At 35.3% G+C, this 12747-nt stretch overlaps 1 protein-coding gene across 2 annotated transcripts in view; it reads left to right on the top strand.

The window, feature by feature from the left end:
- Positions 1-12747, top strand: part of LOC125664640 (zinc finger CCHC domain-containing protein 8-like) — a 202117-nt gene that overhangs the window by 179244 nt on the left and 10126 nt on the right. For both annotated transcript variants that reach the window (XM_048897481.2, XM_048897482.2), the window contains one exon: positions 5823-5893. In XM_048897481.2, the coding sequence (XP_048753438.1) occupies positions 5823-5893 (71 nt within the window). The remainder of the gene's footprint in view (positions 1-5822; positions 5894-12747) is intronic.

Below are 12747 nucleotides of genomic sequence, written 5' to 3'. Positions count from 1 at the left end.
TGTTACCATGGCAACGGTACCTCAATTCCGAATTTTGGTATCAAATTCTGTGAGAGGGCATCAAATAATCACTATCTGCCAAATTTCAGCAAAATTGGTGAGGGTACCTTTCCATCCCTATATTAGAAATTTTCCGGTTCTATGAAGCCTTGAATTTCCCTATGGGACCTTCCAATGTTAAATAAAAAATATGCGTGCCACGTTTTCTCAAACAGTTGTTATTAGCATTCCTTAAGATATTTTATTTAAAGGACACATCTCATGTTTTCAAAGTATACAACATTACATGCATTTTGTCTTCTTTATGCTTATAGTAATTAATTCTAATAGTTCGTTCGCCGAAATTTTGTGATAATTAACCACAATACAGACTTAAATCTAAGCCCCGATTTAAAAAAGTCAAGTTAATTAGGTAGGTATAACCCTTACAGAAAAAAGGTACATTTTGGGTACCTTTGTTGGGTACACTTTTGGGTACATTACAGGTACAATTTGGGTACACTTTGGGTACTTTACGGGTACACTTAAAAGTACCCGGAGTGTACCCAAAAGGTACCTGGAATGTACCTAAAGGGTACCTAAAAGTCTACCCTTTTTGGAACCGGACTGTGAAAATATTTCTAGCTGCAGACTGGTACTTTTTCGGGTACATTGTTCTTTCCCATGCAACTGTCCAAGTTACAATTTTCCGGGTTACCTTATTATTTCCAACTTTCCAAGTATCAATTTTTAGGGTACCTTCTGGGTACAATATTTTTGGGTACACACTTTAAGTACACTTAAAAGTACCCAAAAGGTACCCAGAATGTACCTAAAGGGTACCCAAAAGTTTACCCTTTTTGGAACCGGACTTTAAAAATATTTTTAGCTGGAGGCGGGTACTTTTCCGGGTACATTTTCTTTCCCGTACAACTTTTTAAGGTTTTAATTTTGGGGGTACCTTTTGGGTACATTATTATTTCAACTTCGAAAGTTTTATTTTTGGAGTACCTTTTAGGTACAATTTTGTCAACATTGTTGTTCCCATTTTGGGTTACCTTTTGGGTACATTTCTTTGATACATTTTCAGGGTATATTATGGGTACATTATTGATACTATCCAGGTACATTTTAGGTACTTTTCAGGTACAATCTGGGTACCATTTCAGAAACTTTTCTTGTACATTTTAGGTACAATTCTGCTACTATTTTAGGTGCTATTCAGGTACATTATTGGTAAAATCCGGTTACCAATTTAGACAGTTTTTAGGTACAAACTGGGTACATTTTAGGTACATTATAGGTACTTTATGGGTACAATTTTAGGTACAAACCCGGTGCCATTTTAGGTACGTTTTGGGTACAAACTGGGTACATTCCGGGTACAGCATAAGTACCATTTTAAGTACACTCTGGGTGCCATTTTAGGCACTTTTCGGGTACCATTTATGGCATTTTCCAGACTTTGCTTGCCTCTCCTAAAGTATGCTTGACTAACACTTCAAATGTACTGGAGTTCTGCTAGTTTTCATGAATATTACCAACCATGTGTCCTGAAAAAATGAAGGATCTTAATATATGAGAAATTGTATTTAATTCATACTACAGTCAAACCTGTATTAAGAGACTGTCCAACGGAGAATGGAAAAAAGGTCACATATGACAGGTGGTCTCTTAATACAGGTTGCCTATTTTCTGCAGTTAATGGATATAATTTGGCAAATAATTTGTACAATGGAGAAAATGACTACATGTATTTGGAATTTATCATTAAAGGAATATCAAGTACGGTTTTAATAGTTGTAAAATAAAATTAATAATACACTGTAGTTAAAAATCTAGAATACAATGGGTTGTATCATAATTTTTTATTCATCAAAAATTACATTTAATCTATTTAAGAATGATAAACTTTGCATGCATTTTATATTACACATTTACATGAGATTTAAAAATTATTTATGAACTGCATGTAAATTTTCTAAAACTTATAAACACTTTGTTGTAAAGGGTATTTATGTATAGCCTACTTGTACAGTGTAACTAAAAAATGCAATGCTTGTGGTAAGAAAGCAAATGGTGAAGTGTTGCATCTCCTTTTGTACAATACATGCTGGAAAAATGTTCAGCAAATCTTTTAAGCTTAGAACTAATGCAGGCAATTGTCTTGAACTCGGACGTATCAAATACTCGCATACATGCCAACTTTCCCGATTTGTGCGGGATTCTCCCGATTTGAAGCAACTGAAAAGGCAAATCCCGATATCCCGATCGGGATTGCAAATATACCTTGAAATCCCTATTTTCTAAAAATATCTCCCATTTTACGACAACAAACCCCCATTTCCAACCGGAATTTGAAATCCCGCGTCATTTCTGAACTGGCCAATCAGAAATCGGGACAATAATCAGCCATTGCTGTTTACCTGTTTCGCATGGTATCGGGTTGGTCTGCCTGTGTCGGGGTGTTTATTGGACAGTGCGAAGCTTGTTTTGATAGTAATTAATCGGGAAGACGGATTTCAAATTGACATATCCTTTACACAAACATGAATGACAACAATGTTAGTGTCACCACCAAACAATCGGACATTCCCGATTTTTGCCTCTCGCTGACAGCATCCAAAATTTGCAATAAGGTACGTCAAATATATACTTTTTCCAACTATAATAATATAGGCTATCCAAATCTACCCGTGTATAGCGATGCATTATATAGTCTATATAGTGTAGTATTCAATAGACTTTGTGATGCGTAATTCGCACAAGTCTGTACTGAATTTTATAATTAACAAGTAGATTTAGCCTTAATTTACAAGTAAAATCGTATATTTTGATGTGTTTTTTCCCTGGCAATTATTTCAGATGTCATGGGTGCAAAGGTTTTGTTCGCAAACTTCATAGCAGGGCAGATCACTCCTTCTCTGGTTGCAATGCAGATTATTCCACCAGACTCTGCAAGCCCATGTTTACAGACAAGCAAGATCGCCTCTGTAGCCGTACCTAAATGCATGTGCTTTAATTCAAATTTTGATATATAGACCAGCCAATGTTTATTTTATGGTATAAAAGGATGTAACTTTAAGTATTATTTGATAATATGTATGTGACTTGTTGTTGGAGAGGATTTTTTGCTGAATAGATGATTTTAATAAAATATTTAGTATATCTTTCAGTTGTTTTTTTTTTTATATATATATAGTTCATGGTCAACCACACTTGATGTTGTGTTAATATATGATACATTTACAATGATTTGATTGATATTTTAATTGAAAAGACAAATATTTATTTCCATGCTAAAATGTCGTGAATTTTGAGCTTTGAAAAAAGGTCGTCGCGCGCAAAATCCCCCATGGGGATTTTTAAAAGTTGGCATGTATGTACTCGGGACATGTCGAAGTGAGCCACTAGTTCCGGTCATTATTCTGGAAACCTCGAGTATCTCATGCAGGAAAACTGCGAATACTCTGTTTAAATTTCAGTCCTAAGCACAATATTTACCTGATTTATATCACAATCGGGCAAATTTTTTACTCTGTTGAACATAATGGTATAACAAGTGGTAGATTTTCATTTCCGATCTAGCCTACCCGGCACTTCTAAAAGTTTGTCGAAATTCACATCTTCAAATGCACCGGCCTTGATTCCCTGATCCTTGATTTTGTTAAATAAACAACAGCTCAAGTTTTATTAATTAACCACACACGACACTGCATGTTGACAGCTTGGGTATAATAATTTATTCATAGGACCGACTAAACAAGATCATCGCCAAACAGTGCGTATTAAAACGAAAGTGTTAGGGGCGATAATTCCCAGAATAGTCGTGCGTTTGAAAACGAAAGTGTTAGGGGCGATAATTCCCAGAATAGTCGGCTCAACCGAAAACGAAAGTAGTAATCGCGTAATCGAAAAATGTACAGTCACTAAATAAAGGCAAAATTTCGTGAAAATACACGAAAAGGTTGTAAAAATCATGGTCGTTGGTCACGTCAGACAGGTGGTCGTTTAATACAGGTACAATATATAGAGTAACGTCTTGGGGGGAACTTTTTATGGTCACATACGACAGTGTCGAGTCGCTTAATACAGTGGGTCGCTATGGCAGTTTTGACTGTATAAAAAATTATGACAAATCTTCTCTTCTTCATAATCTTATTTCTCCTGCAAATAAAAAAAAACCCATTTAATGAAATGTAATAAAACCAAATCACAATATGAATGTAGTTTACTGCACTTTTCTTTGTCTTTAATTCAGTTGACTTGACGCTTTAAATTATCTTTATTTTAAACCCATTTGTCTCTTTTAACCTTCTAAATTAAATATACTTATGTATTATAATCTCTTGGATATTGTTCCTTTATTATTAATTCGATTAAAATCCAACAAATACATGTAAATAAGTGCATAAATGAAAGAAATAAAAAAAAACATTTTCATCATAAATGATTAACACATGCAATACAATACCAAGATTGCAATGAAAATATTTTAACTTATCTAACTTTGCATTAAATGGTTGTGCTAGATAATCATTCTTAACAGCAACATCTTTTCATAGTCTGAACAGCAACAAGACATGAATGTGAATCATGGATGCCAATACTTAACGCTTTTCAAGACAAGTAGGTCAAAATTCATGTCAAGGTCAGAAGATCAAATTTGGTACCATCAGAAAGCCTTAGTAGGTCAAAAGGTCATTAATGAGGTACTTATATATACAGTTTGTATATATTAAAAAAATATTTTCTTGTCACAAAGAATAAAAATGGCAAATATAAAATCCCTACCCATTTTAGTTGAAAAGTTATAACTAAGTTAAAGTTATATCAATATGCCACTTATATTTTATTACAGATCATAGGATACAAAATATTTTAACAGCAATATTACCTGCGCATTTTAAAAAGTTTCACAAAAATGTGCTGTTGATTCTCTGGATAAGTTTTTGCTCACTTTCCTTTGGGATAACATTGATGACGAACATTCTAAAAAAAATGATAATGCAATTATTTTGTGGGCATGTTATATATCTATTTAAAATTAATAGAAACAAACTGTTTGATATATCTGTTCAAATTAAATCAGTGATTTGAAACTGATAGTGGAATTAAATTCATCCCAATTTGACTTGCTGTCAGACAAATTTAAGACATATCAGGGTCATGGACTTCCCATCCACTATACATATAGGCCTAGCAGTCTCATTGGACTTACCTAAAATGTGCATGAACTGAAGTGTCATTCAGAGTAAACTCATTTTGGAACTATATAAACATTGATCCAGGTCTGCATAGTGTAATTCTCAGAATGGCATATTAAAACCAAACCAGTCTGGTCAGTGTTCACACCATATAAATTCTGTATCTATCATGAATTATATTCTGAAAGAGAAATGAAATTGTAAATAATCAAAAAATACCAAAGACCTTCCTATAACCAAATTACAGGACCATAATTAAATATTTATATTTACAAAAAAACTTTCTGACATAGTGCAGATTCAAGTTTGTTCAAATCATGGCCCCCGGGGGGGTAGGGTGGGGCAACAAGTGGGGGGGGGGTCAAAGTTTTACATACAAATATAGGGAAAATCGTTGAAAATCTTCTTCTCAAGAACCGTTGGGCGAAAGAAGTTGACATTTACATGAAAGCTCTCTGACGTAGTGTAGTTTCAAGTTTCCATAATAGGGACTATGGTTTTACATGCAAATATATATGGAAAGTCTTCAGATATGGGCCAAGGTGACTCAGGTGAGCGATGTGGCCCATGGGCCTCTTGTTTATTATTGTTTAAGAAATAAACATGCATATACATGTATTAAATTACATTTTGTAGGTCAGATTGATCCTGAGAAGATCATTGAGTATCCAGGGTTTACAGTGAATCCCCCAGAAGGTGTTCAAGATGTAAGTGGGTTTTAAAATTAATATTTGTTCAAGGTCGTTAAATTTTGCCCATGGACAGGAGATTGGGTACCTATTAATTCTACAACTGATATATCTATACTACTTTATAATAATTATGGACTCGATTTTTTTAGGTCACCTGAGCTAATTCAGGTGACCTAGCTATTGCAATTGATCTGCATGTGTCATACATTAACTTACTTACTTTACTACTTAGTCCTCTTCACACTGGTCAGTGCATAAGGCTTCCAAAGGTGCTCGCCATCTGTCTCTGTCTTGTGCCTTTCTTTCCGCCTCTCTCATTGTTATGTCTCCCCTTCAAAGGGGAGACATATTGTTTTTGTCATTTTTCTTCTTATTATTAGCTCACCTGAACCGAAGGTTCAAGTGAGCTATTCTGATCACATTTTGTCCGGCGTCCGTCTGTCTGTCTGTCCGTCTGTATGTAAACTTTTCACATTTTCGACTTCTCCAGAACCACTGGGCCAATTTCAACCTAAGTTGGCCAAAAGCATCCTTGGGTGAAGGGCTTTCAAGTTTGTTCAAATGAAGGGCCATGTCACTTTCAAAGGGGAGATAATCACAAAAATGCAAAAATAGGGTGGGGTCATTTAAAAATCTTCTTCTCAAGAACCACTGGGCCAGAAGAGCTGAAATTTCCTGAAAGCTTCCTGACATATTGCAGATTCAAGTTTGTTCAAATCATGGCCCCCGGTGGTAGGATGTGGCCACAATGGGGGATCAAAGTTTTACATACAAATATATAGGGAAAAACTTTAAAAATCTTCTTCTCAAGAACCACTGAGCCAGAAAAGCTGAGATTTACATGAAAGCTTCCTGACATAATGCAGATTCAAGTTTGTTCAAATCATGGGCCCCTGGGGTTGGATGGGGCCACAATAGGGGATCAAAGTTTTACATACAAATATATAGGAAAAATTTTTAAAAATCTTCTTCTCAAGAACCACTAAGCCAGAAAAGCTGATTTTTACATGAAAACTTTCTGACGTAGTGCAGATTCAAGTTTGTTCAAATCATGGCCCCCGGGGGATAAGATGGGGCCCCAAGGGGGGGATCAAAGTTTTACACACAAATATATAGGGGAAAACTTTAAAAATCTTCTTCTCAAGAACCACTAAGCCAGAAAAGCTGAGATTTACATGAAAGCTTCCTGACATAATGCAGATTCAAGTTTGTTCAAATCATGGGCCCCTGGGGTTGGATGGGGCCACAATCAAAGTTTTACATACAAATATATAGGAAAAATCTTTAAAAATCTTCTTCTCAAGAACCACTAAGCCAGAAAAGCTGATTTTTACATGAAAACTTTCTGACATAGTGCAGATTCAAGTTTGTTCAAATCATGGCCCCCGGGGATAAGATGGGGCCCCAAGGGGGGATCAAAGTTTTACACACAAATATATAGGGAAAAACTTTAAAAATCTTCTTCTCAAGAACCACTAAGCCAGAAAAGCTGAGATTTACATGAAAGCTTCCTGACATAATAGAGATTCAAGTTTGTTCAAATCATGGGCTCCGGGGGTTGGATGGGGCCACAATAGGGGATCAAAGTTTTACATACAAATATATAGGAAAAATCTTCTTCTCAAGAACCACTGAGCCAGAAAAGCTGATTTTTACATGAAAACTTTCTGACATAGTGCAGATTCAAGTTTCTTCAAATCATGGGCTCAGGGGATAGGATGGGGCCACAAGGGGGATCAAAGATTTACATACAAATATATAGTTAAAATCTTTTTCTCAATAACCACTGAGTCAGAAAAGCTGATATTTACAAGAAAACTTTCTGACATAGTGCAGATTCAAGTTTGTTCAAATCATGGTCCCCGGGGGGTAGGATGGGGCCACAAGGGGGGGGGGGGTCAAAGTTTTACATACAAATATAGAAAAAAGCTTTAAAAGAACCATTGGGCCAAAGAAGTTGACATTTACATGAAAGCTTTCTGACATAGTGTAGATTCAAGTTTGCAAAGGGTAGTTTGGGCCATAATAGGGACCAAGGTTTTACATGCAAATATATATGGAAAGTCTTCAGATATGGGCCAAGGTGACTCAGGTGAGCGATGTGGCTCATGGGCCTCTTGATATTATTATTATGTCTCTGAACACAAAGTGTCGGAGACATATTGTTTCTCCGTTTCTTATTATGTTGCCGAACACAAAGTGTCGGAGACATATTGTTTTTGCTCCGTTTCTTATTATTAAGGTCTTCCGTTCTTCACGGAATTCTACTGTTTCTTATTAAGGTCTTCCGTTCTTCATGGAAGACCTTATAGTGATTCTACTGTTTCTTCTTCTTATTATTATTAAGGTCTTCCGTTCTTCACGGAAGACCTTATAGTGATTCTACTGTTTCTTATTATTATGTTCCCCAAACAAAGTTTGGGAACATATTGTTTTTACTCTGTTTCTTATTATTATTAAGGTCTTCCGTTCTTCACGGAATACCTTATAGTGATTCTACTGTTTCTTATTAAGGTCTTCCGTTCCAGACGGAAGACCTTATAGTGATTCTACTGTTTATTAAGGTCTTCCGTCTCCTGCGGAAGACCTTACTATTATTGTTCGCGTTCTTCTTCATTATTATTATTATTATTATTATTATTATTTTCCTTGGTAGTACACGCGTTTTTCTCAGCCATTTCTCGATAGATTTTCACAAAATTTTCAGGAAAGATGTCTTTTGGTGACGAAACTTTGCTTGCAAAATTTCGTGCTTGACGTCACTTCCGGTCAGGAGTTATCTCTCTTTTAGTGACTTTTTGAAGGGCCTTGTTGTCCACACATCTCCTCCGTTAGTTTTGAAGCTAGAGTTTTGAAATTTCTACACAAGATAGAGTAAACATTTTAGAAGATTTGTGGGGGATTCGATTTTACCGGAGGCGATTTGCCTAAACGCTCGCCTGGACCTCAAAAAATGGATGCCAAAATTTTTCGCCGATTTCGGCGATTTTTGACCTTTGATCTCCAATATCTTTTTTCTTGCAAATATTTTGTTAAGACATGTAGAACAAAAGTTGTGCACATTTACGAGATCTTTTCAAAAATATCCAGATTTAGGGGCTAGCCCCTTAAATTAGGGATCTAGAAGGGCTCAAAGTCTAGATCAAATATCTCAAAAATCGTTAATATTTTGGTATAAGTCAAAGAACAAAAAATGTTCATCTCAACAATCCAAATCTATTCATATAAAAATTTAGGTCATATGTTACGTAATAAGGGATTTTAAGGGCCAAAACCATAAATTTTTTACCCCTTGTATCTCGAAAACGACAAATATTTTGAAAAGCAATAAAGAACAAAAGTTGTTCAGAATGATGATCTGAACAATATGCATATTTCGTTTTTACCCTATGTGGCCCCGTTAGGGAGCTACAGTTTGGCCCCTAAAAATTACTTCTAGAAATAACTCGAGAACGGTAAAGAATTTCTAAATACTCGTTGAACAAAAAATGTTTGAAATGTCATGACCTTTCTTACGATATCAAGCAAAAGGGGCTGACCCTTTAAATTAGGGGCCCAGAAGGGTCCAAAGGTTTATGAGAATATCTCAGAAACTATCAATATTTTGTAATAAGTCATTGAAGCGGAAATGTTCATCTAAACGAGCTTGTTCTTATCAAATCAAAAAGTAGGTCATATGTTACGTAATAAGGGATTTTAAGGGCCAAAATCATAAATAATTGACGCCTCATATCTTGAAAACGACAAATATTTTGAAAAGCATTATTGAACAAAAGTTGTTCAGAATGATAATCTAAACAATATGTACATTTCGTTTTTTCCCTATGTGGCCCCGTTAGGGAGCTACAGTTTGGCCCCTAAATATTTCTTGTAGAGATAACTCGAGAACGGTAAAGAATTTCTAAATACTTGTTGAGCAAAAAATGTTTCAAATGACAAGGCCTTTCTTACGATATCAAGCAAAACGGGCTGGCCCTTTAAATTAGGGGTTCAGAAGGGTCCAAATGTTTTTGAGAATATCTCAGAAACTATTAAGATTTTATAATAAGTTGTAGAAGCGGAAATGTTCATCTCAACGAGCTTGATCTTATCAAATCAAAAAGTAGGTCATATGTTACGTAATTAGAGATTTTAAGGGCCAAAATCGTAAATATTTGACGCCTCATATCTTTAAAACGACATATTTTTCGAAAAGCATTATTGAACAAAAGTTGTTCAATGTGTCATAACCTATCGATCAATATCAAAAAATGGGTCTGTGGGCCTCATGGCTCGCCTGTAGAGTCGATATCAGTCGATTTCAAAAACTTGTAACTGGTAAATATTTTGTAAGGACATATTGAACAAAAGTTGTTCAGTTTATCGAGATCTATCGATTGATATCAAGAAATAGGCCTATGGTCCTAATGGCTCGCCTGTAGAGTCGATTTTGTCGATATCGGTCGATCTCAATAACTTTTTACAGGTAAATATTTTGTAAAAACATATAGAACTAAAGTTGTTGAGTCTATAGAGGGCTAACAAATGACATCAAGAAATAGGCCCGCGGGTCTTATGGCTCGCCTGGAGAGTCGAATTTCAAACGAATTTCACTGCAACTTTGCTTCAGAAGCTTATGATATGAAAAATTGATTATATCTAAAGTGTCTTAAAGTCGGAAACTAAATTGGGACTCATTTGTCTTTTTTTTCCTTTTTTTTTTTAACTCCGAGTGCATCAACAAATCGGACGGAAGACCTACTCGTTGCTCGCAACGAGATCGTGTCTAGTTATTATTTTTTTTTTTTAGACCAAAATTTTCTCGAAAACTATACAGTGGTTTTCAGTGAAACTTTCAGGAAAAATGCATTATATTATGAAAGTGGTTTATCACAAAAAAAATTTGGAAAATTCCATTTCAGTTCCAAGTTATGGACAATTTCCTGATTTTCAAATGAAACTTTGTCCGCGGGTGATCTACAGGAAGGGCTAAAGATATGAACTGGAGACTTATTAGAGATGATAGAACGTGACTTATAGATTTGCGTGAGCACTATTTCGTACGTTGTCATCACTTCCGGTCGCTACCGGAAGGGAATTTAAAAAATGGATTTTTTCAACTTTTCTGTTTTTATGCTGAATATGATATTTGTTTTGAAATTGATCAATCCAAACTCTAGATATTCGTAATTTTAATTCTGAAGCGAGGTCCTCGCTAGCCTAATGGTTAGCTTAGTGGATTTTCATGCGGGCGACCCGGGTTCAATCCCCGAGATTACTCAAATTTTTTTTCCCCACTTTATAACAAATGAAGAATTTAAGGTGATCTACTTGACACGGAAGACCTTCTTGTTTCCATGGCAACAAGTTTCTAGTTCTTTTTATTATTATTCTTTTTTTTTTCACTGAAGATTTCTCAGAGATGGCTGGATGGATTTTCTTGAAATTTTCAGGGATGATAGAGAATATGAATACCTCCAGATGTTTTTTTTCATTTGTTTGAAATTCACTTCTGTTCGTCAGATATGTCTGATTTCCGTTTTTTTCAAAAATATTTTGTCCGCTCAAGATCTCAGAAACGGTAAAAGATTTAGATACCAAACTTACAGGAGTGATAGACCTTAAGGAGTAGGCGAGCCGAATTGGGTTAAGCACGTCCGCCGTCACTTCCTGTCGTCACCGGAAGTGATAAAAAAAATAGAAAATTTCAACTTTTCCTTTTTTTATAAAATCTTGCATCACTTTATTGCATCTCTTTTGCAGTTTCAAAATATGTAAGTCCCACAGGAAACAAAAACGACAACTTCCGGTTATAAGAGAAAATCGAAATAAATTGAACATTTTTCTTTCCCATAAATCTCGCTTGTGAATGAAGTATTTGAAATACTTTTCAAATATGTTGCCTACACCGACAATATCTAGAGTAACGTCAAATACCTTTTATGAAATCTACTTCCGGTCGCGCGATTTCCTGTCCTCAAAATGAGATTTTGTTTACGAAATTGCTCAGCAACTGTTAAAGATTAAGGCACTAAACTTTCAGGAATGATAGATCATGACAAGTAGGTTTGTCGAATATGGTTAACTTCGTCAACCGTCACTTCCGGACCTCACCGGAAGTGATCAAAGAAATCGAAAATTTCAGATTTTTTCTTTTGATACAGAACGAACATTAGCTTATTGCTTCATTCTTGTTCTTTTGAAATATGTTGACCCTACCGGAAGCAAAAACGGCAACTTCCGGTTTTGTGAGAAAAAGTGGAAAAATTGAGTTTTTGACTTTGTCTTCAATCTCGCTTGTATATGGAGTATTACAAATGATTTTCTTGTATGTTATTGACATTGCAAAACATTGCAAATGTCTAGAATAACATAAAGTATTTTGGTGAAATCTACTTCCGGTCGCGAGATTTGCAGTCTTCAAAATGAGAATTTGTTCAAGCTAATATTCTGCAAATGTGAACGACTGTAGTCTCAAATTTTCAAGACTGATAGTCAGTCATCAGTGTGTTTGCATCATGTGAGAATCGTACGTAAACGTCACTTCCGGTCGTGACAGGAAGAGATATAAAAAATATAATTTTTTGAAGTTTTTTTTTTGGACAGATGTTGGGGCTATTATGGATGATGATTAGGTCTTGTTCATGTAAAATATGTCCACCGGAAGTGCCGACCGAAAAACCGGAAGTTGTCTCAAACATGTGTATTTTTGTCGAAAGCTAAAAGTATGATTAGTTGAGAATTATTAAGATGTAGAATAAAATATTTATTCGATTGGAGCTCTTCCGGTCATGACCGAAAGTGAATATAGACAACAGGAATCATAACGTGTTTTTTTTTTTGTAAGGCGCAACGGTACATTTTGTGGAATACATTTTTGAAAATTCCAA

This window comes from Ostrea edulis, chromosome 1 (assembly GCF_947568905.1).
Source record: "Ostrea edulis chromosome 1, xbOstEdul1.1, whole genome shotgun sequence".
Taxonomy (NCBI): Eukaryota; Metazoa; Mollusca; class Bivalvia; order Ostreida; family Ostreidae; genus Ostrea; species Ostrea edulis.
The sequence above is the reverse complement of the archived record's forward strand: the minus strand, read 5'-3'. Positions and strand labels throughout refer to the sequence as shown.